General features: G+C 51.5%; 1 protein-coding gene across 1 annotated transcript; it reads left to right on the top strand.

Moving 5' to 3' along the window:
- Positions 1 to 1,058: 1,058 nt before the first annotated feature.
- Positions 1,059 to 23,354, top strand: LOC111153408 (NOP2/Sun RNA methyltransferase family member 2; the record flags this gene model as incomplete). The annotated part of the gene is made up of 17 exons (XM_022512424.1): positions 1,059 to 1,114; positions 1,826 to 1,931; positions 4,235 to 4,306; positions 5,084 to 5,168; positions 6,545 to 6,737; positions 8,514 to 8,588; positions 9,638 to 9,768; positions 12,676 to 12,749; positions 13,332 to 13,462; positions 13,851 to 13,947; positions 16,504 to 16,691; positions 16,918 to 17,010; positions 17,706 to 17,841; positions 18,169 to 18,249; positions 18,427 to 18,565; positions 19,764 to 19,803; positions 22,467 to 23,354. Coding segments are annotated over 17 exons (2,037 nt in total), but the record flags the coding sequence as incomplete, so codon positions are not given.
- Between the last annotated feature and the right edge of the window lie 2,313 nt (positions 23,355 to 25,667).

The following is a 25,667-nucleotide window of genomic DNA, read 5'->3' as shown; positions in this document are numbered from 1 at the left end:
TGTCAGTTTTTATATTTAATGATTTGAAAGTTAAGTATTTTTTTCAAAAGGTTAATAGCTTTCACAGTCTTAATTACTTGCCATGGAATTTCCATCCTAGTAAATTTATATTTTTTAAATGGAAATTCAGTCTGAAAGGTGCATAAGGAAGTATTTGCTCAGATTATATCTAGGCTGCTTATCTTTATTTGAAAATGAAAACTCAGCTCTTAACGTTTGAGAGCTCAGTTGAGCAGTTCATGGTTGATTGCATGCCTGAGGCGTTCAGCTTCATGATGTTTTGGTGATTTGGCGAGGTGGTAACTTGGCATAATTCACTGTCATTGATCACATACAGTTCAGGGTTAGAAGGAGTTTTGTAAAAGTCATTGATCACACACAGTTCAGGTTTGCAAGAAATTTCAAAAAGTAGGTGTTTGGCTCCCCAGTCTTGCAGGGCTCGCACTGAAACAGCAGATTTTGCCAAATATTGCAGATGAAGGCAAATCCGAGTGTGTTCTGTTTTAGCTTTAAGGAGGCCAAAGGAAATATTTGAGACTAAACTCTTTTTTAATGGCCTTGTAAGTATGGTTGTGTTTTGATTTAGATTTTTGAATCAGGTTAAATACTGAAGGCGGCACTGGGCATAGGGAGTAGAGACGGTGTGGGGACAGCTGGAGGGCGGCTGTGAACAGATCAACCAGCTTCATATTTTTGGTAGAAAGTACTTCCCAGATATATCTCGTAATAGCATCATAGTAAAGTGCTGTCTTGAAATCTCAAGACCTGAGTTTGTTTCAACTAATCACCCTTTCAAAGCAGTCATGGGTATCCTGCAACAGTTATGGGTTCATTTTCGTGGCTGTCACCTTAGCTGCAGTCTGATGCTTGGAGATACTGAGGAACACGTCCTAAGTCTGCAGTGAGACTTAACACTGAGTACCAAGCAGTGCATCCCTTGGCGCTGGGCTGGGTTTGAGTGTGGCTCTGTGTTGTAGCAGTGTGCCGACTGGAGCCGTTGGAGCTCAGGGATCCGTGTGAGCCACGTTTAAAGAGACCTGTTTCCTCATCAGTGATGTCATCGTTCTAGAAAGCTTAAATACAGAAATGGCAGGAGACGCTTCTTCATTCTTAGGTGTGTATAAGTAACAGCCTAGGCACGCAGGCCAATGCCGCTGTGATCCCAGGGGTTTTGGTGTGTAATGTATTTCGGTACATTATCGGGCTGTTTGTTTTAGACATAGTGAAAAATTTCGTTAAGATTGCAGTTAAATGTCAGACGTTTTGACAGCTCTTCAGGTGTGTTATTTTGATTGATCTACATTTTTTTAATTTGTTATGTCTTTTTCTTTTTTTTTTTAATTTATTTGAGAGAGAATGTGGGGAAGGGTGGAGGGAGAGGGAGAACCTCAAGCAGACTGCCCTCTGAGTGCAGAGCCCAGCTTGGGGCTTGATCCCGGGATCCTGAGCCTGTGACTGGGCCTGAAATCAAGAGTCAGATGCTTAAGTGACTTTTTCTGATGGTCTCTGTCCCATCGTTAGCACACATGGGGAAGAGCACCTGAGTCCCCATTTTCTCATCTAGTCTTCAACACTCATCATTGTAGTTTCGTGGTAGCATCATAAGTATATCTCTTCAAGCTGTGTGGCTCTCCTGTTTCTACCTGGGCTGTGATACAGTTAGACATCCCACAGTGTTGGCCGGGTGGGTGAAGAGGGTCGTGGATGTGAGCAAGTAGAGGAAAATTGGATGTCTCATTGGTGTATGGTCTGTAAAAGGAGGAAGTTGTTAAGAGGGCACTTTAATATATATAATCCGTGGATGCTTTATTTTCTTTTTGGTCAGGTATCCTGAAGAACTTGCCTGGCACACAAATTTAAGTCGAAAAATCTTGAGAAAGTCTCCACAGTTGGAAAAGTTTCACCAGTTTCTGGTTAGCGAAACCGAATCTGTGAGTAGATTTCTTTGGATTTGTTGCTTCCCTTGAAGCCTGAAATGCGCATTAGTATCTTGGTTGTATTTTGTCCACACCCGTCAGCGACCCGGTAGAGACGGCATACATACGGAGAAGTGTGTCTATCCCCTTTAATTTCTGAGGACTCCCACAGCTGCCCTCTTCTTTGGCACGTCCTGTCCAGGTGTGGAATTCGGGGAGGATCTCAGCCACAGTTGTCCCCTGGATGTGTCATTTCTTTGCCCCTCGTGGGTCTGGCTGGCCAGGGTGCTGGGGAGAGCCGCGCACTGCGCAATGAGACCTCACGTGGCGACTCCCGCCTTCTTGTGCTTCAGCCCGTTTTTTCTGGGCTCCTTCTAGTCCACCTTTGCCACCCAAAAACAGCAAAACCTGAATCTGACAGCTTTGGTTCTGCACGACCCTGTGTCTTCATCCTGTCTTTTCGCCATCCCGAGTTCCCCAGTTCGGTTCCGTCCCTGAGCTGCTTAGCTTTCCCCTGGCTCCTCCTCTCAGCGCTGTTCCTCCTGCCCCACTGGGTGAAACCAGGTGCCCACGGATTTCACTGGTGAACTTTTGGGTTTTTTTTTGGAATTGTCACTCGTATTTAAAATCCAAGTTCCCCTTTCCTGTTCTCTAGTCTCCTTTTCTAGCCAAGGACACCTTTGTGTTCGCCCAGATGGCGGTGGCGTCTTGTCATCCTGAGCCCCCGGGCGGGCTTACAGGATACCTGCCGTTCCAGGGCGTCTCCCCTCGAGACCCTCAGCCCTGCCCCGTTCTCTCCTGCCATGGGGGCGCTCTGTCCCTTTAGGTGACCCGGTAAATGGCCTCCTCCCGGCCGGCTCCCCCCCCCCCCCCAGCAAGGGAGAAGCGAGCCGGCTGCTGCCCCGCTCCTCATTGTCTGGGCGTCAGGACGAGAAGGGGCTCCCGGGCGCTGCTTTCCGTCCGGCGGAGGTCGGGGAGGGTGGACTGAGAGCGGTGAGGTTTGACCTTCAGCAGAGCAGAGGGTCTGCGGGAGCGAGTCCGGCGTTGCTGGGCGGCTGGGCGAGCCGGGTTTCGGTGGAGGAGCCGGGCGTGAGCGTCGGTGGCCCGCGCTGCGGGGCCTCGCGCGGGTTCGCGATGGGCGTCGGCAGGGGAGGTGCCGTGCGCGGTGCGGGAAGCGGAGTGTTGGCTGCGAGGCCCCTCGGGCACGTGCGTGTGAAGGAAGCGACTGCCGCCCGCTTGTCGGGTCAGGGACCCCCGGCCCCGAGCAGCTCGGAGGCTTTGGTCAAACACTTGGGTGATTGCGGGAGGCGGGCTTTTCGGGATGATACGCGTAACCTGGAGCTCGGGCTCAGCGTGCCTGGGGAGTGGGTGCGGATTCAGCCGGTCTCCACGGCCGGTCTCCGCAGACTCCTCGCCGCCGCCGGAGCCGGTGAGCTGCGCATGAGCCGGTGAGCTGCGCATGCGCCGGCTCGCCTGGGGCTCCGTCGGGTTCCCACGGGCGCGGGTGTGCGCGGAGCGGCGGCTGCGGGCCGGTCGGGTTCAGACGAGCAGGCGGCCGCGCGGCAGAGTCTCCGCGGCTGGCGGCCTCTAGCTCTTCCACTGCCGAGTGTTTCTCAGGCGTGCGGTCTTCCGGCTGTGGAGCTCGAGCCGTGGTGGGGCGCGCGCGGGAGCCGGTCCGGGGCGCCGTGTGTGCGCCGGCGTGTGTGTCGGCAGAGCCGAGCGCGGCTGGCTGCGCGGGGCTGCGGACACGTGGGGGCCGTGGCCGGGGTCTTCGTCTGGCGACGGGCAGTTCTCGGGAGGAGAAAGCAGGCTGGGCTCTTCTACAGACAGACGAGGACTGAAATAGAAGTTTCAGTTCGGCCGAGCGGGGAGGCCTTGCGGGCAGCGGCTTTCTGTCCTGCGCTCGTGGCCGTCGCTCCCTGCCGCCCAGGGTCCCGCAGGGGCCGTGTCGCCCCGAGAGCAGCTGCCCCAGCTTCCGTTCTGTCTCAGGGCGGGTGGGGCGGCGTAAGCTCACACTGCCCTTTCTTCCAGAACATCCAGGATTATACCTGGGTTCCTCATGTCTGACCGTGAGTTTTGCCGTGAATGGTCATTCTTCTTTAGCCTTTTAGGTGGCAACCATTTACCCGCTAGTATAAAAGCCTGTCGTATTTACGTAGGTCTTGTGTGATAGTATTAACTGTTTTATGTGAGTATTAACTGTTTTGTGTGAGGATTATGCGGTCTTTTTCTGTTGTGTATGAAATAATGCCCAATATTGAAAATTTCTGCCTTTTTAAATATTGTTCCTGATTTTTTTTAAAATTTTACTTTCTAAGGGAAATATCAGTCGTCAAGAAGCCGTTAGCATGATTCCACCGCTGTTACTCAACGCTCATCCTCACCATAAGGTATTGTGTATTAAACTGGGAGTGGCTTTGTTTGTTGACACCTTTTTTCTTAATATTATTCTTAGGGTTTTGTGTGTGTTTTTTTTTTCATGCCTTTGATAAAGAATGCTGTTTTTTTTAGTATTTGTATATTTATTTATTTTTGAGAATGCTCTGTTTTATTTTAGGTTCTGTTTTTTGAATTTTTGTTTTATTTAAGTTTTACAGCCTGTAACTGGGTTTCTTCTCAAGTTTGCTCACTAATGTGTTTACTGCACAGACTATCCTCAGTGGTCTTGACTGGCTCAGATAGATTGAAAATCACGATGAGCACGTCCTGAGAACTTGTTACATGCCAAGCATCACTTTGTGCTCTTCTCGTGCGTTAATGCATTTGGTTATCCACACAAGCGCGTGAGGGCAGATGCTGTCCCTGTCCCTGGTTTTCCAGATGAGGGAAAGGAGGCAAAGAAGACGAGAAGCAGCTAGCTCAGGGTTTGGGGCCAGCAAGTGGCTGTTCGAGGCCTGGGAGCAGGCTGCTTACGTTGCTGCTGCTGGCAGTGCCCTTGCTCGTCCTCCCCTGAACTGCGGGCTTCCCCTGGCCTTTGGGTCAGTCTGTTCTTGTGGAGAGTTTTTCTCCTGAGCTCCCAGAAGTTAAATCTATCATGTTGTAGAGTCCTTCTGTAAAGAAATGTGTTTAAGTGTGCAGAACGAAATACAAGAATGACTCATAAAATTGTTTTAAATTAAATGTTGAATGATTTCTTAAAACATCAAACATTTCTTGCTTTTTAATAGATCTTAGATATGTGTGCAGCGCCTGGATCAAAGACCACACAATTAATTGAAATGTTACATGCCGACATGAATGTCCCTTTCCCAGGTATGCGTTGGACTGCTCTGTGGAAGGCCAGAATGCCACTTGTCTGGGTGTAGATGGCAAAGAGGTGGTGTCACACTGCCCATGGGCTGGATCTCGAAGCCTTCTGCGGCAGGCGCTTGGGTTTCTGCCCCTGAGAGCAGGACTGGGCATTTAGCACGCCACTGTGACTAGTTCCCAAACCAAGGTGTTTGTACGTCGCGGCGGGAGGGTGGCTTCATTTTAGAATTATGTGGGTCTTCTGTGAAAGCCGGTGGTGTTTATTAAGCCAGAGTACATAGACTTCAGTTTGAATCTTCAGTAGTACATTGTCAGGCTGGGTTTCTGTGTTGGTTGGTTCCGTGGTGACTCTCAGCCCACGCGAGAGGCAGTAGAGCGTCCTGAAGAGCTGCTGGCAGGCCTGCCGGCTTCACATCCCGCCGCGGTGGGCGGCAGTATTGGGCGTCACCTATGAAATGGGCACCAGTCCTGGACTTAAACGGGTGTTCTGAGCCTGCAGAGGGCTCAGGCCATGGCAGTGATCCAAGTGTCGCCGGTGCTCCTTTCTGGGGGTTCTCTGAAATGCCTGTCTGTGGGGGGTCTTACTCTTCGAATGTTTTACCTGCGTCTGTTCCCCCTTCCTCCATTCAAGCCACCTGCTCTCCTTCTGTTCTAATGGGCGTGCTAGTAGCTTAGTTCTAAGTTGGGTTTTGGGTTTTTTTTTTTTTTTGTGACAAATAACTTTGTTTAAAAGCCTTCTTTATTTTCTATTTTTAATTATTTTTCCCAAATCAGTGGTAAAGAGCCTCTTTTTATTTTCATTGTTTTGCATTTCATGTTTTTTAAAGAGCAGTCTTGACTGTAAAATGTTTTTAGGCCATATGATCCTTTTTGCCGGTGCTAGAACCAGGAGCGAGATGGGGTGGCACCCAGGTCTTAGCCAGAGGTGAGACCAGCATCTTCCAGGCGGCCTTCAGAAGGAGCCTGGGCCCCAGCCCAGAAACGCGACTCACAGAGTCGAGAATGGAGGCCCAGCCTGTATGTGCCGTAGTTTAAACACTTGTCAGGGGATGCTGTTGTTTTCTACCCCTTTCTTTTTCCCCCCCTCAGTCTCCGTTTTGTTACTAATAGAAAAGATGTTTTTGTCCTAGTAATTGTTACAAAGTGAATAATTCAGTTATTGAAAAAATAAGTCTTGTAGTTTTAGAATTTTATGGGATCATAAAAATCTGTGCTGAGCCGTGTTTTTGGACTGCTCCGCTTATTCTGGCTAATCTGATGCTTGGATCTTACGTTTGCTGGATTCCTGCTTCTCACCTGCCAACCAGGAGCTTACGTGTTTCAGAAAATTATTCTGCTTTTGCTGTGTTTCACCTGACGCTATAATTTTATGTTCTCAGAGGGGTTCGTCATCGCGAACGACGTGGACAACAAGCGTTGCTATCTGCTTGTTCATCAGGCCAAAAGGCTGAGCAGCCCCTGCATCATGGTGGTCAACCACGATGCGTCCAGCATACCTAGACTCAAAATAGATGTGGACGGGAGGAAGGAGATTCTCTTCTACGATCGCATCTTATGTGATGTCCCCTGCAGGTATTTATGTCATTCGGAGACCAAAAAGCCTACAATCCGCTAAGAAGTCAGGTCAAATGTAGACTAATGTGAATTGGTGCGCAAATACCCACAGAGCTGTACGCATCGTTCTTGCGGCAGCCGGTGTCAAGACACGGACTCTGTGACTTTAAATTAGGAGACAGACGCTCAGAACTTTAATGCCACCGAGCACAGCAGAACGAGGGTACGGCACGAAGAGACACAAGGTGGGATGGTTCTGTAGTCTTCCCGAGGGTCAAGGAGATCCCCGAGAGGGTGGTACTGTCATAAGCTCTTAACTGTAGTCATTCTAGGAGGAGGTGATCGTTGGGAATGACGGTTCCTGCCAGGCGCCCGCATTCCTGATTCCGCCTCCTTACGGAGTGGTGGGGAGGCACATTGGGTTTTCATGACGAGTCTCTGTTCCTCAGCACAGTGCAGTTCAGGAGTTCATACCTTGAGAAACTCACTGTGCCTGTATTTGTACACATACATTTCTTCCAATTTTACGTGTGTACGTATCCCTGTAAGAGAATTTTGTGGATTAACTGAGTAACTTGAGTTTTTCTAAAAAGAAAAGGAGAAAACTTATGATCTCACTAAGTTCCCAGAGACAGTGACGTAGGCCATGGTCACCTAGCGAGCACATGGATTTGTTGAGCTCGGAGTGTAGAAATCGCCATAAAGCTCAGCACAGAATGCAGTGCTTAACGTGAGACGTCCAATACCACACTCCATCGCATTTAAACTCAGTGAGAGAGCTGTAAGTCGTTAGTATGAATGGGATGGCGCTTTAAAATTCCTGCAGGAACGCCCTGTGAAATAAAACTTAAAGTGGGTCATGAGCCACTGTTGTCTGGTTCTCCTTTAGATCAGATGTTTTCCCATTCCTGTGCTCCTTTGACCAGAAACCTGTAACTTCTCGTGTCATCTTGGAGAGTGCAGGAAACTTCTGAGCACGGAGCTGTAAGCTGAGGACATGCTGACCATTATGGTAGAACTCTCAGCCACCACTGTACCCGCATGGGAGGTCACTGAAAGCCGTTGTATCTCATAGGGCGTTTTCCTCCTGCAGCCCCTTCCCCTCAAGACAGTTAACTAGACCACCCAGGGAGATTAAACGCTACAGAAAGCCAGCAGATACAGGAATTACCCCAGAAAAAAATGGGTGGGTAAAGTCAGACGTGGACAGAAAGATGAATCGGTCAAGTCCGTATTATAAAATTTACATGGAAATAATTTCCATCAAGTGAAAGTAGAAAATCAAGTGTTTAACTGATGCATAGAAAAATCTTGATAAAGAAGTTAAATTGGCTTAATTGAATTTGCTGTGGAAAATCCCTTATGAGTGTAAGTTTATCATTATTCACGTGACTCTGATTAAATGCCACCGTTGATTAACCAAGTTGTTAAGTAACAGGATCCAAATGTCTTCACGGTTCTGTGTCCTAGGTCTGAAAATTAGTTTTGCTGGTATTTCTTTCAAATGGAAGCAAATTGATACCTCTGTAATTCTTGAATGAGATTATCTGTTGAGTTCTGTTATTTCCTTATCTAATTGAAAATTAAAGCACAATTTAAAAGTTTAATGTCATTAGTGTCCCCAGAGCAGAAATAGAAAGTTGATGGTAGTTTGTGAGAATTTAGATGGTGTCCTAATTAGCGTTTATAGTAATAAAAATACCCATTTTGTAATTAGCTTGTATATGACATAATTGTTAAACTCTGATCGGTCTACCTGGACAGAGTTAAGTTCTGAAATACCTTACTTTCTAGTGGGGATGGCACTATGAGAAAGAACATCGATGTCTGGAAGAAGTGGACAACCTTGAATAGCTTGCAGCTGCATGGGTGAGTCGGGCGGGATCTGGCAGGCTGTCCCATGTGGAGCAGGGGAGGGCGCTGCATTTGGGGACAGCATTGGAGCCGGGGTTGTTAACGGTCACCGTGGTGAGAGTTTGCATATGTATCAGAGGGAGTTGTTTTTAGAACCTCTTCGGAGTGGTAAACTGAACACTGTATACATTTCAGGTACACGTTAATTAAAAATGTCTTTTTATGACAGTTTCCTATAACATTTCAGGATGTCTGTTTTCCGTGAAATGACCACTTAACCTTTTACTATCTTACTCATCTTTCTTCTCTTGTTTTCTGTTCCTTTGCGTTGACTTATGTTGCTTGACATTTTGATCTCCAATACTGTGTTTAAAGACAATTTGGAAAATTCTTAGAAGTAGAAGGAAAAGAAGATCTCATAAATCAGATAACTTCTGTAATGTCTGGGGCACTGTGGGTGGGTTTCTGCGCATCGGGACGGTAGCACACCAGTCTCGAGTGTGTGGTCTACACAGCTGTGGATTTTTTCATTTGACATCAGTGTTAGGCATTCTTAATTACAGACTTGCGGGTGGTCTATACTGTGCTCATGAATGTTCACCATAAACAACTGCAGCAGCAGATTTTGTTTTTCCATTAAATACTTTTTAACTGTTTGTTTGTGAAATAGATACTAGGATTAGAATGTACGAAGGGACCTAAGTTGTTTATAGAATGAAAAGTCAAATATGTGTACAGGTGTGGGGGCTTTGTCATGGTGAGACTCACATAATACGTTGACTTCAGTCACTAACCCGTTTGTGTTCTGCTTGCGGCTTGTGAGGAAGGCCTGGTAGAGCAGTGAATGTGTTTGCGTCGACACTGTTTTGGTCGATAGGAGACACCTCATGTGGCTTTATTGTAACATCACTGAAGACCTTAAGGAGTTGTTTTTGTGGGAGTTGTTGATTTTGTATTTTATTGTAAGCATGTCGTAAGAACTTGCAGTAAGCGTGGCCGAACGGGTGGTGTGTGTGCTGCGTGGGTGTGTTTGGTCTCGGGGTGACCGAGAGTCTGACCCTTAGCTTACAGCTGCGGATCGCGACGCGGGGTGCTGAGCAGCTGGTGGAAGGCGGTAGGATGGTGTATTCCACGTGTTCCCTCAACCCCATTGAGGATGAAGCCGTCATAGCCTCTTTGCTGGAAAAAAGTGAAGGTAAGCGTGTGGGACACATCAAGTATGAGATTCGCAAACACGTCGTTTACTGCTGCAGTATATATGCACGTAGACCTTTTCTGGGCACTTGCTAGTGTGATTACCGGTAAGCCCTGAAGTGAGCCGCCCTTGCGTACGGCGTGCTTATGCAGTGGGTTTGTCGTCGTCGCTGAACTACGAGGATTGCCTCCTTGGTACCTCTTACGTTTGAAAGATTAGGTCAGTCCTATCACAGTGGTTTTTTGAAAAAAAATCTTAGTTATAAAACACTTGTAACTTGAAGTTTACCGTTGTTTTAACTATTCTCAAATGTGCGTTTTGGGAGTGTTGAGAACGCTCACATTGTCGTGTAGCCAATCTCTAGAGCGCTTTACTTGCCAAGCTGAAATTATGGACCCATCACAACTTCCTGTTTTCCCACCCCATTGTCCTCTTTTTCTTTTTAATTAATTTATTTTATTTATTTATTTTTTAAGATTTTGTTTATTTGACACACAGAGATCACAAGCAGGCAGAGAGGCAGGCTGAGCAGAGAGCCCGATGTGGGACTCGATTCCAGGACCCTGAGATCATGACCTGAGCTGAAGGCAGAGGCTTAACCCCCTGAGCCACCCAGGTGCCCCCCCCCCCCGCATCGTCCTCTTTGCTGTCTCTGGAGTTTGATCACTCTTAGGACCCCACAGGTGGAATCAGAGTGTAGGTGTCTTTTTGTTGACTGGCTTATTCCACTGAGCATCCTGTCCTGATGTTTCCTCCGTGTTGTAGCGGGGATCAGGGTCTCCTTCCTCCAGCCCTAAGGGCTGAAAACGCCAGCTGTGTGCATGCGCCGCATTCTGTCTACCCACTCTTCTCTCCATGGACACTTGAGGTGTTCCCTGTTTTAGTTCTTGTGACCAGTGCTGCAATGACTGTGGCTGCACAGGTAGCTCTTCAGGACCCTGCTTTCAGGTTTTGGGATGTATATCTCGTGGAATTGTCGGTGATACGATAATTCTGTTTCATTTTTGAGGTTCCCCCATTTTACGTTCCCAGAACCCAGGGGTTCCCACTTCTTCCCGTCCTTGCCGGCGGGGCCCTTGTTACCTTCTGCTTTCTTGAGAGTAGCTGTCCTAACGGGTGGGACGTCCTAGCGCATGGTTTCGTACGAGAAACTGGACAGATGGTATGAAATGTTTTCAAATGACAGTTTCCATAATGGTTTGATGTAAATGATTTCTTCTTACATAAATTTTCACTGACATGTTAACTTTTCCCATCACACTCTCCTTAAAGCCAATAATGAGGGATTTCAAACTAGGATTCCAGAGTAGAATGTTTCCACATTCGCTACACACGTGTGTATGAAGGAAGCTGGAACATAAACACCGAGACCAGTATCCCCAGCTGTCCCGGCTTCCAGTTACCTTGTTTGCAGTGCTGACTGACCGGTGCTGTGCAGTTTGCTCTCTAGTTGTTCTCACTCCCGGAGTCCTTGAGATTGAAATTGAGTACATTGTGTTTGTTTGGCTATGCTTAAGTTGGCCTGTGTAAAGGTGTGATTTCTAAACAGGGTCATAGTCCTCTGTGTTTGTGGTGGGACTTCATTTCAGAGGCATGTGAGGAGAAGGTGGATGGCATTGAGTGGTGACTGAAACCGCAGGTGTCCTGTGCTGCATCATTTTCTTACTGGGCTGGTGGGGTTTCACTCTGGATTTGCTGTGACGGTCTTCAGGCCACAGTGTGGTCTCCATCTTTGTCTCTCAGAGGCTTCACGTGTCAGCAGGGCTTCATGGCAGAGTTGTCCTTTGCCGAACCTTGCACTTGACGGTGACTGAGGATCTGGGAGCAGTGAGGTCCCTGCCTGAAGGAGCTCAGACCTGGCTCCAGGCAGGGTGGCTGACGAGCATTCGGTCTGCACACGCTGGGCCAGCGTTCCATCTCCTGACCCCCACGCGGGCGGGGAGTCCGTCACTGCTGAGCCCTGCCTGGGTAGGGGTGCGGGACAAAGCCAGCTTCTGCAAACCTGCGCTATTAGTGTTTGCTTTTAGAAGGAAGACAGTTCAGGTAGAGTAGTGCCAAGTCCGCACGATGCTTTTGTCAGAGATTTCTTAGGAGGACGCTTCTGCCTTGAGGGCTCTCTTGCGTTGTGTTTATACTCGTCCGAGTGTCTGGTAGCTTCCGTGGGGCTTTGTTCGATTTTCCTCTTCCGTGAGGCTGTCCAGTCTCTGATCTGCGGCTGGAGGTGTGTGTGGAGGGTCCCACTGGGGCCCCATCTTGCAGCCTCTCATGATGTTGTTACTGTGGACGCGTGTTTTTAAAGCTGGACTATTGCCCTGCTGGACAAGTTTTGAAAACTTAACTTGGACCTGGAACAGAAGGTTTACAAATTTTCACAGTTCACTATAAATGTTACTATTTGGCTGTTTACTAGATGGGAAAGCATGAAGACCCACGGCCTCTAACTGTGTGTGTGTCTAGAAGCCAGGAGTGGGTGGAACGCTCGGATCCTCCTGGCCTTGTGGTGTGTTCGCCGGTGGGTGGGGGGGGGGGCGTGTGCCACTGCCCCGGGGCTCATGTCGGGCATGCCGCATGCCTTGGGACTCCATAGCTGCTCTGTGGCTTCGCTGGTAGTAACTCACGTGCCACAGTGTCACTTGTTTTAAGGGTACGACTAGTGACCTTTATGGAGTGTCTGTGCACAGCCGTCCCCCCCGCCCCGGGCCCCGGCGTGGACCGTTTCTGACCCCCACGAAGCACCTGTGTGTGCTCCTGGCCTGTGCCGTCCCTGCCCCAGGAACCAGTGCCTGCTTGCTGTCGTATGGAATTGCTCTCCCTGGGCATTTTGTAGAAATCAAGCTACATGGTATATGATCTTCTGCATCTGGTATTTTGCATTGGGCAAAATGTGGACTTTTTTTTGGTCCGTAGGTGCTTTGGAGCTTGCTGATGTGTCATCTGAGTTGCCGGGACTGAAATGGATGCCTGGAATTGCACATTGGAAGGTAATCTTTCTGGGAGGACTCTGGCTCCTAAAAGCAGGTACAGCTGGCTAGGCTTGTCCAAGTCGTGCACATTTTAAAGCACCCACTCTGGGGTAACGTCAGTAAATACTACTGCTGGCTGTGCCGTCAGTTTGGCTTAGAATTAATTTCAAAATTCTATTGAACGACAAATGGTACGATTGCACAGATACTTTTCTCTGGTTTGGAAAAGCTTCCCTGCCTTTATTTTGCAATTAGAAATCAGCTTTGTGTATTTTCATCCTTATAAGTATAGCTGTGCTGTTTTTTTATTACTGGCTGGGATTCAAGCTTCATTTCCAATATGAAACTATTTACTTTTCAGTTTTAAACCAGCAACAACCTGAGACTTGTTTTAAAAAAAAAATCCTACGTGGAAAATGCTCTTTTACAAAACGACTGTTCTGTTTGATAGAATATGGGATCATCTCACTTTTCGCTCCCCACACAGTCCCAGCTTTGGAGAGCAGTGAGAGCTGGCGTTTACCACGTCTGAGAGCCTTTACCTGTGATTTTCTTCTTCGGGAGTGTGGTGATGTGGAGTTCTGCCCTCTCCTCTTCCAGGTCATGACGAAAGACGGACAGTGGTTTTCGGAGTGGGAACAGGTGCCTCACAGCAGACACACCCAGATCCGGCCCACCATGTTCCCACCAAAGGACCCGGAGAAGTTACAGGCGATGCACCTCGAGCGTTGGTGAGTCTGTGGGGCTCGCAGAGGTTTGGGGAGGCATGGGGAGGGGCCTCCAGCATTCCTGCAAGGCCTGGGCCGTGGGTGTGGCCGACCTCAGGTGTGCGAACTTGCCGGAAAGAAAAGTTCACATTTCCTGTTCACTGCTGGCACTGAGCGTTCATAAATACGGCAGGTGGGGAGGATCTAAAGGCTTGAACTTCGCCTGCTCCCTTAACTGTGTGCACAGCGTGCGCCGGCCGTCCCGTGAGGGCTCCCTGAGTGCTGACCAGAAGACAGGATGTCTCTGTCATAGGTCTTCTTGCCAGTTTTTGTCTTAATACTAAAAGGATGTATTTTGAATCAGTTAAAACATGTGCATTGTGGGGTTTTTTTTGTTTTTTTTTTTCCTCAGTCTTAGGATATTACCACATCATCAGAATACCGGAGGGTTCTTTGTGGCAGTGTTAGTGAAGAAGTCGTCAATGCCGTGGAATAAACGTCCTCCAAAGGTGAGCATCTTCTGAAATAACGCGGCATATCACAAGCTTTCTGTGCGTTTGAGGCAGACACTGGCAGAAGTTGGCGGAACCGTTTTTGAAGGGTGGAGAGCAGCTGAGCGTGAACGTGTGTCGCGGGGGCAGGGATTCATTTAAATTTTGAGTTTTTCAAAAAGCAGCAGTGTCTTAAAGGGATAGATCCATGAAAAAGGCAGACTTGGGAGATCACGTTCCTTCTGCATCTCAAGTCCAGTTCTTTAATAAAAATTGAAAAGACATAATGACGGCCCTGTGGCCCAGAGTCGAGCCCCATGCTGACTTCTGTGCTCCGTGCCCTGGGGCTCACTGGAGCCCATTGCAGATGGACAGAACTCGCCGGCCTCAGGCCATCCTGTCTTCCCCTTGGCCGTGAGGGACAGTGACAGGGACTTTGTCCAGGCCTGGCCTAAAAGGAGGCAGAGAAGACCCAAGCCGTCCTCATGGGTTGTTGTAGGAGGCCCTGGAGCAGGGAGGGTGGGTAGGAGAGCAGCCTTTGAGCTTTCCCATGTGATGTCTGCTGGCCTCCTCGGTATCAGCATGACATTTCTTTCGCTAGTTCCTACCTCAGCCTTTCCATAATGTCGGAACATGGCTGGGATCACAGTCTGAAGGTCAGTATTTCTTTCAGACGAATGCTTACAAGGGAGCACAAAGAATGCTTAGACTTTGGAGAGGCAGAAAGGAGGCTGTTCCTGGGATCTGGCCAACCCACACGAACGTGTCCGTGTTGGCCTCACAGTGGCCCAGGAGTGGACCCAGCACGTCCGCGCGGGCACCGTGCTGGTTGTGGGAGGCCGGAGAGGGCTCAGCTGTGCCTGGTGGTCTGGCGGCTCCTTGGCCCCGGACTCCAGGGTCGGGAGCTCCCAGCAGCACTGTCGCTGACACGTGTCAGCCCCATGTGTCACTTCCGCGGGCTTGCAGTCACTTTTTTAAAGCGCACACGGGGGGCGCCTGGGTGGCTCAGGTGGTTAAGCCTCTGCCTTTGGCTCAGGTCATGATCCCAGGGTCCTGGGATTGAGCCCCACGTCGAGCTCCCTGCTCAGCAGGGATCTGCTGCTTCTGCCTCTCCCTACCGCTCCGTGCTCACGTGTTACCTCTATCTCAGATAAATAAATCTTTAAAAGGTAAAAATGAAAAAAAGCACAAGGAAACAAGCGAAATTAATTTCATTACCTGGTTTGTCCCAATATACGTAGAAGTTTACTCTGTGGTCATCGTGCACGTTGCTAATAAGTCATCTTCTGGGTCTCACACGGAGTGTTGGAAGCCACGTGAGGGCACAGCCGAGATCACTCTTCCTTGCGCTGGTCCCGTGGCCGTGGTGACAAAGCTCGCCCTGGGTGTGGCTCCAGCACCACGCGGCACAGGGGTCAAGCCGATTGTGTGTGTGCACTGTAGGTTGCGCGGACCTGTCTGTTGCGGGACTGCCTGCAAGGACGAGCGTCCGACTGTTCCCAGAGGCTGCCCGCTCCCTGCTGCGGTGTGCGTGTGGCTACGGAGAAGGGCTTGCTGTCACGTGCTCCTTCCGTGATGATCAGCCTCGCCTTTCCTGTTGCTGCTCCGGCTCCTCGTTCCTCCCACGGAGGGACTGGGTGTGGGTCGCCTGCCCTGCACGCGGGCACGGCTCCGCGCTCCTGGGCTGCGCGGCTGACCGAGGCGTGTGCCTCGACGTAGAAGTGAGGGGACCTGCAGGCGCAGAGCTGGCCCAGAGGGCACCGGGGTGGGGGGGTTTGCACTGGAGCTGCACTGGGAGGAACCGGGAGTAGCATTTCTAGGATCTGAGAGGCGGGCAGGGTGTTTGGGTGACTGTTTTGTGTTTTCCTTTAAATAAAAGGTATTTTCTGGGAGGCAGTGTTGCATAGCATGGGGTCCCAGCAGCTCGTCTGCCTTTGGGCTTTGTGACCTTGGGGAGCGTGTTTTACTGTTCTTGCCCAAGTGTCCTAATTGCACCAACCCTGTGACTTGTTAGGACATGTCATTTTGAATAAGTTTTTGTATAATATCTTGTATAAAGTGCATCCGAAGCAGTTTCCGTAAGTCAGCCGTTTTGCTCTCTCTGCCAGCCGGAGCGATCCTGTGGCCCCGGTTCCAAAGTTGGTTCCCAGTGTTCCCTGGGGCACGCCGTGTCTGCTTCCCGTTCCTGGGGGCCTGTACCCGGGCGGCGGCATGGGCCATCGCAGGCTGCAGTTACTTACGCCCATGTGCCGGCCCCGCCTGCTGTTGCCGGGATCGTGCCTGACACAGGGCAGGTGCGCGCTCAGCTCTGAGTGGAGTTGAACTGGCTGTGTCCTCGGCCTGTACTGGGAAATGGCCTCATGTGCTCTTTATGGGAGGAAGGTAGAAACTGTGCCGACGACTTCCGCACATAACAGCAAATAGGCTTAAGATATTTCCAGAACTTTCTGTAGCCGTCTATGTGTGCAATGCCGTAGAGAACTAGGATGGGTCTTGTGTAGTGAGTGTTCATTTTTTTGCAGCATGTGAAGTGGGTTGTGCTTGGAGTGTAGACGCACTTGTCCCCTGTTGCAGATACAGGGTGAGCCGCTGGTGGAGCCCAGAGAGCCTGTGCGGTCCAGGCCTGCACACCCTGCGGAAGGAGCAGCTGTGGACCCCGCCGAGCCAGAGAGTAAACCTGCCAGTGGGATGGATGACACAGACATCACAGAAAGATCTGAGAACGTAGAGAACAGTGGAAGTAAGAAGGACGGAGTGTGCGGGTAAGAGAAGGGGTTCTGTGCTCCCTTGTGTCTTCCAGCCCCTTAGCTTGCAGGAACGGGGGGCCGTCCTGCAGCAGGTGGGTGCCGCTGTATGCAGCGGGTCGGATGCGTGTGGAGAGCCTGGGCCGCGTGGGGCTGAGCAGGAGGGCTGGCGGGCAGGGGGAGTGTGCTGCTGGCCTGTTGCCTGAGGACCGATGCATGTTTCTTGCCCTGATTCCCTCCTCAGTCCTCCTCCATCTAAGAAAATGAAGTTGTTTGGATTTAAAGAAGATCCGTTTGTATTTATTCCTGAAGATGATCCGTTATTTCCACCCATCCAGTAAGGATTAATTCGTCGTGCTAAATTGTTCAAGTTTGCGTACCTGGTAGCATTTGGCCATATGTTTTCATTTGGTTGTGTAGCACCTGTTTTCCGTTCATAACAGCTTGGTGGAGCTGGGTGACACTTTGGAGTGTATGGAGCTGTCGGAGTCTGTAAGGTGCTCGGGGCTGGGTTGGGGTAGTGGTGGGGGCTCGACAGTGGCCCCCGAATGTTCCCGGCGGAGCTTCTAGACCCATGGCCACAGCCACCTGCCCAGGTCCTGTGTGGGACTTGGAGAGTGGGTCTCGGTGGGAGGTTGGGGACCCCAGCTGGAAACTGGTCGGTGGAGCAGAGGGGAAAGGCGCTTAAGTTAACAGGCTCCGACTTCTTTCTTCCTGCTTAGTTAAGTTTCAGTACCCAGTTACCACGGCGGCACGCGTGCTGCCCTGTGGCTCGTTACCTGTCTCAGTGGGCAGAGGGGTTGTCAGGTCACCAGAGTAACAGGTGAGAGAGCGGAGGCGTACTTGTCCGTGAAGGTTCCCACTCTAGTTGTTCCTGGGGAACTTGATCAAGTGTGGACAGTGGGTGTGTGCGGCAGAGCGCGAGCGCCCTGAGCCACAGATGAGACACCGAGCTCTGTCCGAGGAGAGCCCGTGCGGGGGGCTCCTGTCACGTGTGAACCAAACTCGTAAACAGCTCTGTCTCGTTTGTAGGAAGTTTTATGCGTTGGATCCTTCATTCCCAAAGATGAATTTGTTGACTAGGACTACGGAAGGGAAGAAGAGGCAGCTCTACATGGTCTCCAAGGAGCTGAGGAACGTGCTGGTGAACAACAGCGAGCGGATGAAGGTGCGCGCGGCGGGGCTGCGGGGGCGCAGGCAGACCCGGGCGCCGGCTCTGTGTTCGGAGCGGCAGGGGACCCCGGCTCTCCTGGTCTGACGCCTGCCGTGCGGATCATTAGTCCTCTTCGGCTGCTCTAGGCCGGCCTCAGCGGAGAGCATCAGTGAGGCTGTGGGAACCCCTGCTCCGGTCAGACTTCTAAAGCTTTTCGTTTTCTTTTTCTTCTTCTTCCCTTCCCGGCTCACAGCTGTGCCTCCTTGGTGTAGAAGGGCTTATTTTAATTGATTATTCAGCTCTTACTTATATGTGTGTGTCTTCTTACTGTCTTACGTGCAGGTTATAAACACGGGGATAAAAGTGTGGTGTCGGAATAACAGCGGTGAAGAGTTTGATTGCGCTTTTCGGTTGGCACAGGAGGTAATTTGGGACGCGGACTTGGTAGCAGCAGCCGGTGGTGGATCCGTGGGCGTGGGTGCCGTGCAGCTGGGCTGGTGCCCGTGGGGAGGTGGGGGTTGGACGAGGTGTGTGCCAAGGCCTCGGGGACAGCGGGTGATGGTTCTTACTCATAATGGTGGACTCTCTTTATTCACACAGGGAATATACACGCTGTATCCATTTATTAATTCAAGAATTATCACTGTATCCATAGAAGATATCAAAATTCTATTAACCCAGGAAAATCCATTTTTTAGAAAACTTAGCAGTGAGACCTACAGCCAAGCCAAGGACTTGGGTAAGCCGTTGGACTTGCATAGAGGCATGACCTGTCCTCGTAAAGACACCGAAGACGTGGGTGTGCAGGCTTCTTAGAGTCTCTCAGTCTTAGATTTTAATACGTCGTGGCTTTCTTTCTGCTGAGACTTGTCAGCTTTCAGAGGGCCTCGTGGAGACAGAAGGCACATCGGAGTGTACCCAGGCACAGAGGCACCCCATGGGTTGCCCTCCTTCCCCAGGCCACGGTGGAGGGCTGTGCCGCCCACCAGCCTGTGGGTGTCTGCAGCTGTTGGGCCCTGGCCGTCCCATGAGCCAGAGCCCCGAGTGCCTCTGGCCAAGGGGACAGCCAGGGCAGGTCCCCACAGGGATGCAGGGCATGTCCTGGTGCTCGGGCTTGTCTGCATCCCGTCACGAGGTGCGGGACGCTGACTGACGCAGGTCTTTGGCATTTCATCAGCTGGGTTGAAGCCGGATGCGAGTGTTGCCAGCTCCTGCCGTGGCCTGGCCAGCCCCCCAAAGTAGATCCTTGGTCACGTTGTTGTTTACGCATTTTATAAACTTCCACTTCAAGTTATTCTAGTGATATTTTCACCTAAGAACAAAAGTAATTCCACCAAGAATTCTAATCTTGTTTTTTTTTTTTTATTCTTGTTTATTTTTATAACTTTATTCACTGTTTCTGACTCAGCTGGTCCAAAAACTGCACAAATCAGGTTACTGCAATTACAGGGTTGCACGTTTTATCCTGAAACCGAAGGATACAAAACATGCTGGGTGGGATCTGGCTCCTGGTGGCTGAGGCAGGAGCTGCATTTAAAGTAGAGATTAGTTTGTACTTGGCTGCTGCTTTGTCTTAATCCCATGTTGAGATGATTGTGGTATAATTTTTGTCAGTTTTTATGTGTGTTTCATGCTGTTTCTGGAAGTTGGAGCAACTGTTTGTTTAATTTCCAATTTTGAGAATTAACTAGTAGTTATAAGTCCCACTGCTGGGAGAGACTTTCTGAGCCGCTCCACCGACACCCCCGAGCGGTCTCACGCAGTCCGCCACGTGGCCGGGACCGCCCCGCTCGCTGGTGGTTCTGTGTTTTTAGGAAGAAAATGCTCTTCTCCATGGAGACTCTGCAGGTCATTTGCTGCTTTCTCCACAATGCCGGACACACGAGCAGCATCGATGACCAGCAGGCTTTGCCAACACGCGTCTGTTTCTCTTCCAGCCAAGGGGAGCATTGTCCTGAAGTACGAGCCAGACCCTGCGTAAGTGTGGGCGCCCCTGCCGGTGGGGGAACTGGGGTTGGTCACGGGAGCCTTTGACGAACGTTGTCTTAAACGTAGCGTCGTAGAAATTTTAGGACGAATATTAATATATATCTTCACCAGAGTACTTTTCTTCTAGGACATTCAGCTCAGACCAAACATATTTTCACTGAGATAATAGAATGTGCAGTACTTCTCTATGGCTGAGAAATCTGGTTCTGATTTCTGTCTTAAACAGAATGAATGGAAAGGTTGAACAGTTGAGAGCGGTCAAGGCTTTCTGTCTCTACCATGGGTTCAGCCCCGGTCTGTGGCTTCCCGATCACGCTTGCATCGGGCAGTGTTGTTCCAATGTGGGGTGTGGGGGTTCCCTCCTGCCTGACCGCCGTCCGTGGTGCTCACAAGTGCCCATGCAGCCCTCAGGAGTCTGTGGAGAGTAGGTGCTGAAGGTCAGCGCTGTCCAGAGCGGGGCGAAGAGCTTGGGCGGCATGCCCAGCATGCCTCAGCTAGGGAGTGCCAGAGGCAGGATTTGTACCCAGGACATCTCACGTGTCACAGCCACCTCTTTGTAACAAAGTAAAATACCACTTCCAAGGGGAGGAAGGAAAATGGGGCACAGGGCTGGAGAGGGATTTGGGGGAGAGTTTAGTTGGAGCTATGGGCAGTTCTGTGGGAGGTGGTGTTTGGCCAGACTCTGAATGGCAAAAGGGAAGCAGAGAAGCACCAGCCTGAGGAAGGAATGAGCTCAAAGGCAGCCTGGGTAGAGCTGGCAGAGGGGGGCAGGCCCAAGCTCCCTGCATGGTCTACACGGCCTCCAGCTGCAGTGAAGACAGTAGCCCGGGTGTGATCCTGAGTGTGCTTGTGGGAGACAAGGTGCACAGCAAGAGGGGGCAGCATGGGAGATGGGAGGCGGGTGCCAGGGGCCTAGTGTTGGAGAGAGGTGCACGTGGGGTCCTGTGGGGCTGCGTTTGCAGGTCATGCAGACCAGGGGGGCTGTGAGTGCAAAGGTGCAGGAGAGCTCAGGGTCGGCTTCAGGTTTGAGTGGTGCAGATACCCTCCAGTAAGGGGAAAGGTGGGGGAGAACGGATACACTGAATCTGAAAATGCAGGACTAGACCGCAGGAGACGGGCAGGCCGCTCTACGGAAGTGTTGGGAATTGAGGGGAGAGGTCATTCCAGGTGTGGATCTTCAGGGTTCATGAGTGTGTCAGTGTTGCGTCAGCCGCGGGCTTGATGCCAGAGCTCCTGAGGGCGGTGTAGATGGGAACCAGGGTTTGTAGGCTCTCGTGCCAGTATCGGGGTCCGGGTCTGCGAGATGTGAGCAGCCAAGGAGGGGGGACAAGGCAGGAGAGAGAATGCAAAGAGCGGGGGAGGCGGGCCAGTATCTGAGCTGGGGGAGCTGGTGTGGACTGTGCCTGCCAGGCATCTGTGGGGCGGAACAGCGAATGGGGCTTTCCTGGGCCAGTGGCTGGGTCAGAGGAGGTCTAAGTGGGGGAGCCCTCAGCCTGCTTCTGTACACGTGGAAAACCCAAGAAAAGGAAAACGGGCTGTGGGTTGCCGGGAATGAGGGGCAGTGTCGCAGAAGCATTTCGACCGGGACCCAGAAGTGGGTTTGGAAGGTCTGGATACCGTGTGCTCTTCCACTGTCCCTAGTTCTGTGAGCTGGCGCTCACTGGTACAGGCAGGTGCCACAGCCCTGAGATGGAGCGACAGCAAGGGTTGGGCGGTGGGGACTCTTGTCTTTTCCTGTCATCGTGTCTTCTCAGTGTACCATCCAGGCTTTACCCAGGGAATATGGAAAGGTACTGAGGTGTTTCCCTCTGTGTCGTGGTTTATTTCTCTCATTGGTTCAACCCCTTCTTTTTCGCTGGGTATATTTTCTTTAAATCTGGTGGGTACCCTCCTGTGTTCCTTCCTCTGCCCGTGACCCTGCTGCCTGGCATTGAGCAGCATAGAATGGGACGTAGAGTTAATTGGACGGGGCTCTAGGGGCCAAAATGCTAGAGCGGAGTCACTCCTGAAGGGAAACGATGATTTGCATGGTCCTCGGGAGGGGGCACGTGAGTTACACAGTAACTGGCGTCTTATCCAAGGGACGGGGACTTGAAGCCTCCTGGTGAGCAGGTGGGCATGTCTGTGTGGCAGGATTGAGCAGAGTCAAGGAGGTAGGGGTGCTTTGGGCCCCAGTAACACTGCATGCTGGAAACGGGCGAGCATGGTGTGCCAGGGCCTGTCTTGTCATGTGGGTGGGTAACCGAGAGGAGTTGGGGTCACCCAGTCGGAAGGCGCGGAAGCACGGAGTGCGGACAGCGTGGGCGGTCTCTGGCTCTCGGATGGCTCTGCACAGCTGAGGCCTCCCAGCTGGGTCTTCACCTTGGAGAAGATGGAGGTGTTTGGAAATTCTCACGCTGAAAGTGTGTATAAACTCTGGATGTGGGAGTTATTCCTTTAGGAGCTTTTAGAAAGAAAAACTGGCCAACGTGAGCATGTTGGGAATATTTAGGATTTGCTGCAGGAGCCAGTTTTCATTTGAGGGAACTCCGTAGGATCACAGAGTGAGTTGGCCCCCAGTGCTCTGGGCATACTGTTCTTGGAAGGTCGCCTCTTTATCCTTCAGTGGCTAGGAAGGCACTTGATACTCACACACAACCACTTTTTTGTAGGAAACCAGACACCCTTCAGTGTCCCATTGTGTTATGTGGATGGCGGGGAAAGGCCTCCATTCGGACTTTTGTGCCCAAGAACGAGCGGCTTCATTATCTCAGGATGATGGGGCTGGAGGGGTTGGCAGAAAAGAAGAAGGAAGGGACTGTCGTGGCTCAGGAGAGTACCGACAGCTCTGGGCTGCCGGAGGACGAGGTGAGTGCCGAGCACGGAGCGGAGCAGGCCACCAGCGCGGATGCCAGCGAGGACACCAGCGCGGACACCAGTGAGGACGCCGGTGTGGACCCCGCCTCGGATCCCTCAGGCCCTGCCCCCGGGGAGGCCGTCCTGCCACGATGAGGAGGTCCCTGCGAGGAGGCCCCGGGACCGTGTGGGCAGCCCAGTGTTCCTCTGCGGTGTCCCAGGCCAGACCCAGAACTTCTGACCTGTAAAGTACAGGACGTGGAGGCTGGAGACGGATGGAATGGTGGAAGAGTCGCGAACGATCTCAGTACTGCTTTCGTATATTTTTTAGCTTTGTTAGAAGTTGCTCATTATACTGTTTGTTTTGCGAATCTGGGCCCGTTTTGTCTGTGGCCAGCGGTAGACTATTGCCGTTAGTCTTACTTACTCTTAAGAAACAAAACTGCCCTTGCGGGAATGTTCAGGTTCCTTTTGTTATGCCTTTATTGGTCTGTGGTCTGGTGTTTCTTTTAATTATTATTTATAGAGAGAATCTATAACTCATTGTGGGCCGTTGGAAGACATCCTGTAAACGTTAACAATTGTGTGAAGTTGCACATTAGTGGTGCGACATTAACACGCGGTGGGTTAGCATCTGAGGTCTCAGATGGCTTCTGTGCCTTTGTAACAAAAGGTAAAATAAACTCTTTTTTCTCGGAGTAAGAGCTGTCTTGTGATAGTGTGAGGTTTTGTGTCTTTTTATTGAAGGGAGTGCTTTGCGATTCTAGCTTTTAAATGGGGTTGGGATCCTTGGAACAGTGAAATAAATTATTAATGATGGGGTATGTGTGTGTGTGTGTGTGTGTTTACTCTCTGTGAGGTGGAAAGAACAAACTTATTTTTGGAAAAATGGAAATGTTAGTTTCCCAGCGTTCTCGGCTCCTAAGAGGAATATTAATGTAAAGGTTGCTCTCGAGGGAGTAGACCGGACGTGAAGCCCTTCTCCTGGGCTCCCCGTTGTTCCGCAGATGGCAGCGCTCACGCCCCTGCTGCTGGGAGGGTCAGGTGGACGCGGGCCGGGTGGGCAGGAGGGTCGGCAGATGCAGGCCTGATGGGCCGGGTGAGAAGCGTCTGCAGCCCTAGCGGGGCTGCCTCAGGCACCATCGTGGGGCCCCAGAGGGGATGCTCATCAGGCGGGGCCGCAGGGCATGTCCCCGCATCACTTACGGAGTCCTTGCTGGGTGCCAGGCAGGGTCCCAGGGGCCAGGGACGCGGCTCAGCGTCAAGGGCAGTTTCAGCGTCGCCAGGAGAGAGTGGCGTGGTGAACCTGTGTGTCCCCACCCGCCGCCGGCACAGTTGCTGGCAGTGGTGTTTAGTCAGTGCCCTAGCTTTCTGAAATACCTGGGAGTCAGCTGGGCCCCTGGAGCTCCCGCTCCCCTTCACGGAGCCTGCTGGTTAGAAACTCAGATCTGGAGTTAGGTGTGTTCATCGCTACGAGGTGTCATTTCTTACAGACCAGACAGAGCCGGGAATTAAGTGTCTCTGAGCACACACACAGCGAACATAGAAACACGTGCCTGTTAGTTTGTCGTCTAAACCCCGTCACAGCCAGACATCTGATTCTGGCCCGTGCCCTGGGTTCTGCTGTCACTTCTCCACCTGTACGGGTCACTCCCTTCTGAAGCCGATGGCCCCGATTTTCCCCACTGCATTGACGTATCTATCTGGCCTTTGCATTTGTTGCCCTGTTTGGCTGGCTGTGGAACGCAGGTCCAGACCCTCCTGCGCCCCACGGCTCTGGCAAGACCACGCTTGACCATCCTTCATCCGCTTCGCGGGAGACCGTGACTGATTAGGGCCTGCATGGCCTTCAGCGCCAGCTAAAGGGATGGGCAGTCTCTGCGCCCTCCTGCAGTTTCCCCTCCAGAGCTCCGGGGCGCTGTGGCCCTACTTGGTAGAGATTCTCCTGCGTGTGGCTGCGTGGAGTCTAGTCCCCATGTGGTTGTGCTGTGGCCAGGTCCAGGGACCCTGGTTTGAGGAACTAGCTCATCTACTAAGTGGTCCCCGAATGAAAGATTAGAACCACTAGGGTTTTCTTTGCGGTAAAGGTGGCGAACGCTTGTCCGGTCGAGGTGCTTTACAGTCGTTCAGTGCCGTTCTACTCCACAGACGTGCTTGCATTGTCCACCAGATGCTGCGCGACAGAGCCAAGGTGGGAGGCCAGCTATGTCCGCACCGCCTCCTGATGGCCAGGGCCTCACTGGGACAACAGACACAGATCTCTTCACTCTTTGTCATGTATGCAAACGGAGGCCTAGGTGGTGACAGCCATCTGACCGGACAGTGCCTGGCCGTCACAGATACAATCTAAGTGGTCTGCTTTCGGGAGGAGCCACAGTGGTTCACACAGGGACGGTTCACCAGCGCTGCTAACGCATGGGTTGGAGTGTTGAGGGGTTGGCTGGTAAACAGCGGATGCCGAGCAGTAGAGGACCGACAGGCGGAGCAGCTGTTGCGCCAAGGGAGACCGCGCCTGTCGCGCCTGCCACCCTCCCGGGGCTAGTTGGGGGGGCTGGATAGCGGAGAAGTTGCTGCCGCTTCGTATCAGACGAATTTGCTAGAAATCGGCCATCTAGGCTGCTAGGGAAATCCTTCCCGACGGAGGCGCCTTGCTAGAGAGCATGGTGGCTCTGGGGACAGCGGCTGCGCGCTGTGCACTGCGGCAGCCAGGCTCGGGGAAGCCAGGGGCATGAGCACCTCGGGGGTCCAGGGCACCGTGGCCAAGCAGCGGGAAACCTGCTTCCTGGAGTGTCTCTCCGGGGCCCCTGCAGACGGCGGCACGTGGCGCCAGCGGCCAAACACATTTTAGGGGCCCAGATGGGTTGAGATAGAGGGTGACGGCTGGTGACTGTGGAGGCCAGAGGCGGTCCGCTGATGACCTGTGACTCATTTAGCCCAGCAACCTCGGAGGCGGAGGAGGGAGAGGTGTTGCCATCCTGTGCACAGATAAGAAAATCCAGTGATAATCTGTCACAGAG

Source organism: Enhydra lutris, unplaced genomic scaffold (assembly GCF_002288905.1).
Source record: "Enhydra lutris kenyoni isolate GAN:26980312 unplaced genomic scaffold, ASM228890v2 scaffoldscaffold32, whole genome shotgun sequence".
NCBI lineage: Eukaryota > Metazoa > Chordata > Mammalia > Carnivora > Mustelidae > Enhydra > Enhydra lutris.
Note: the sequence above shows the minus strand (reverse complement) of the source record. Positions and strands in the feature narration are given on the sequence as shown.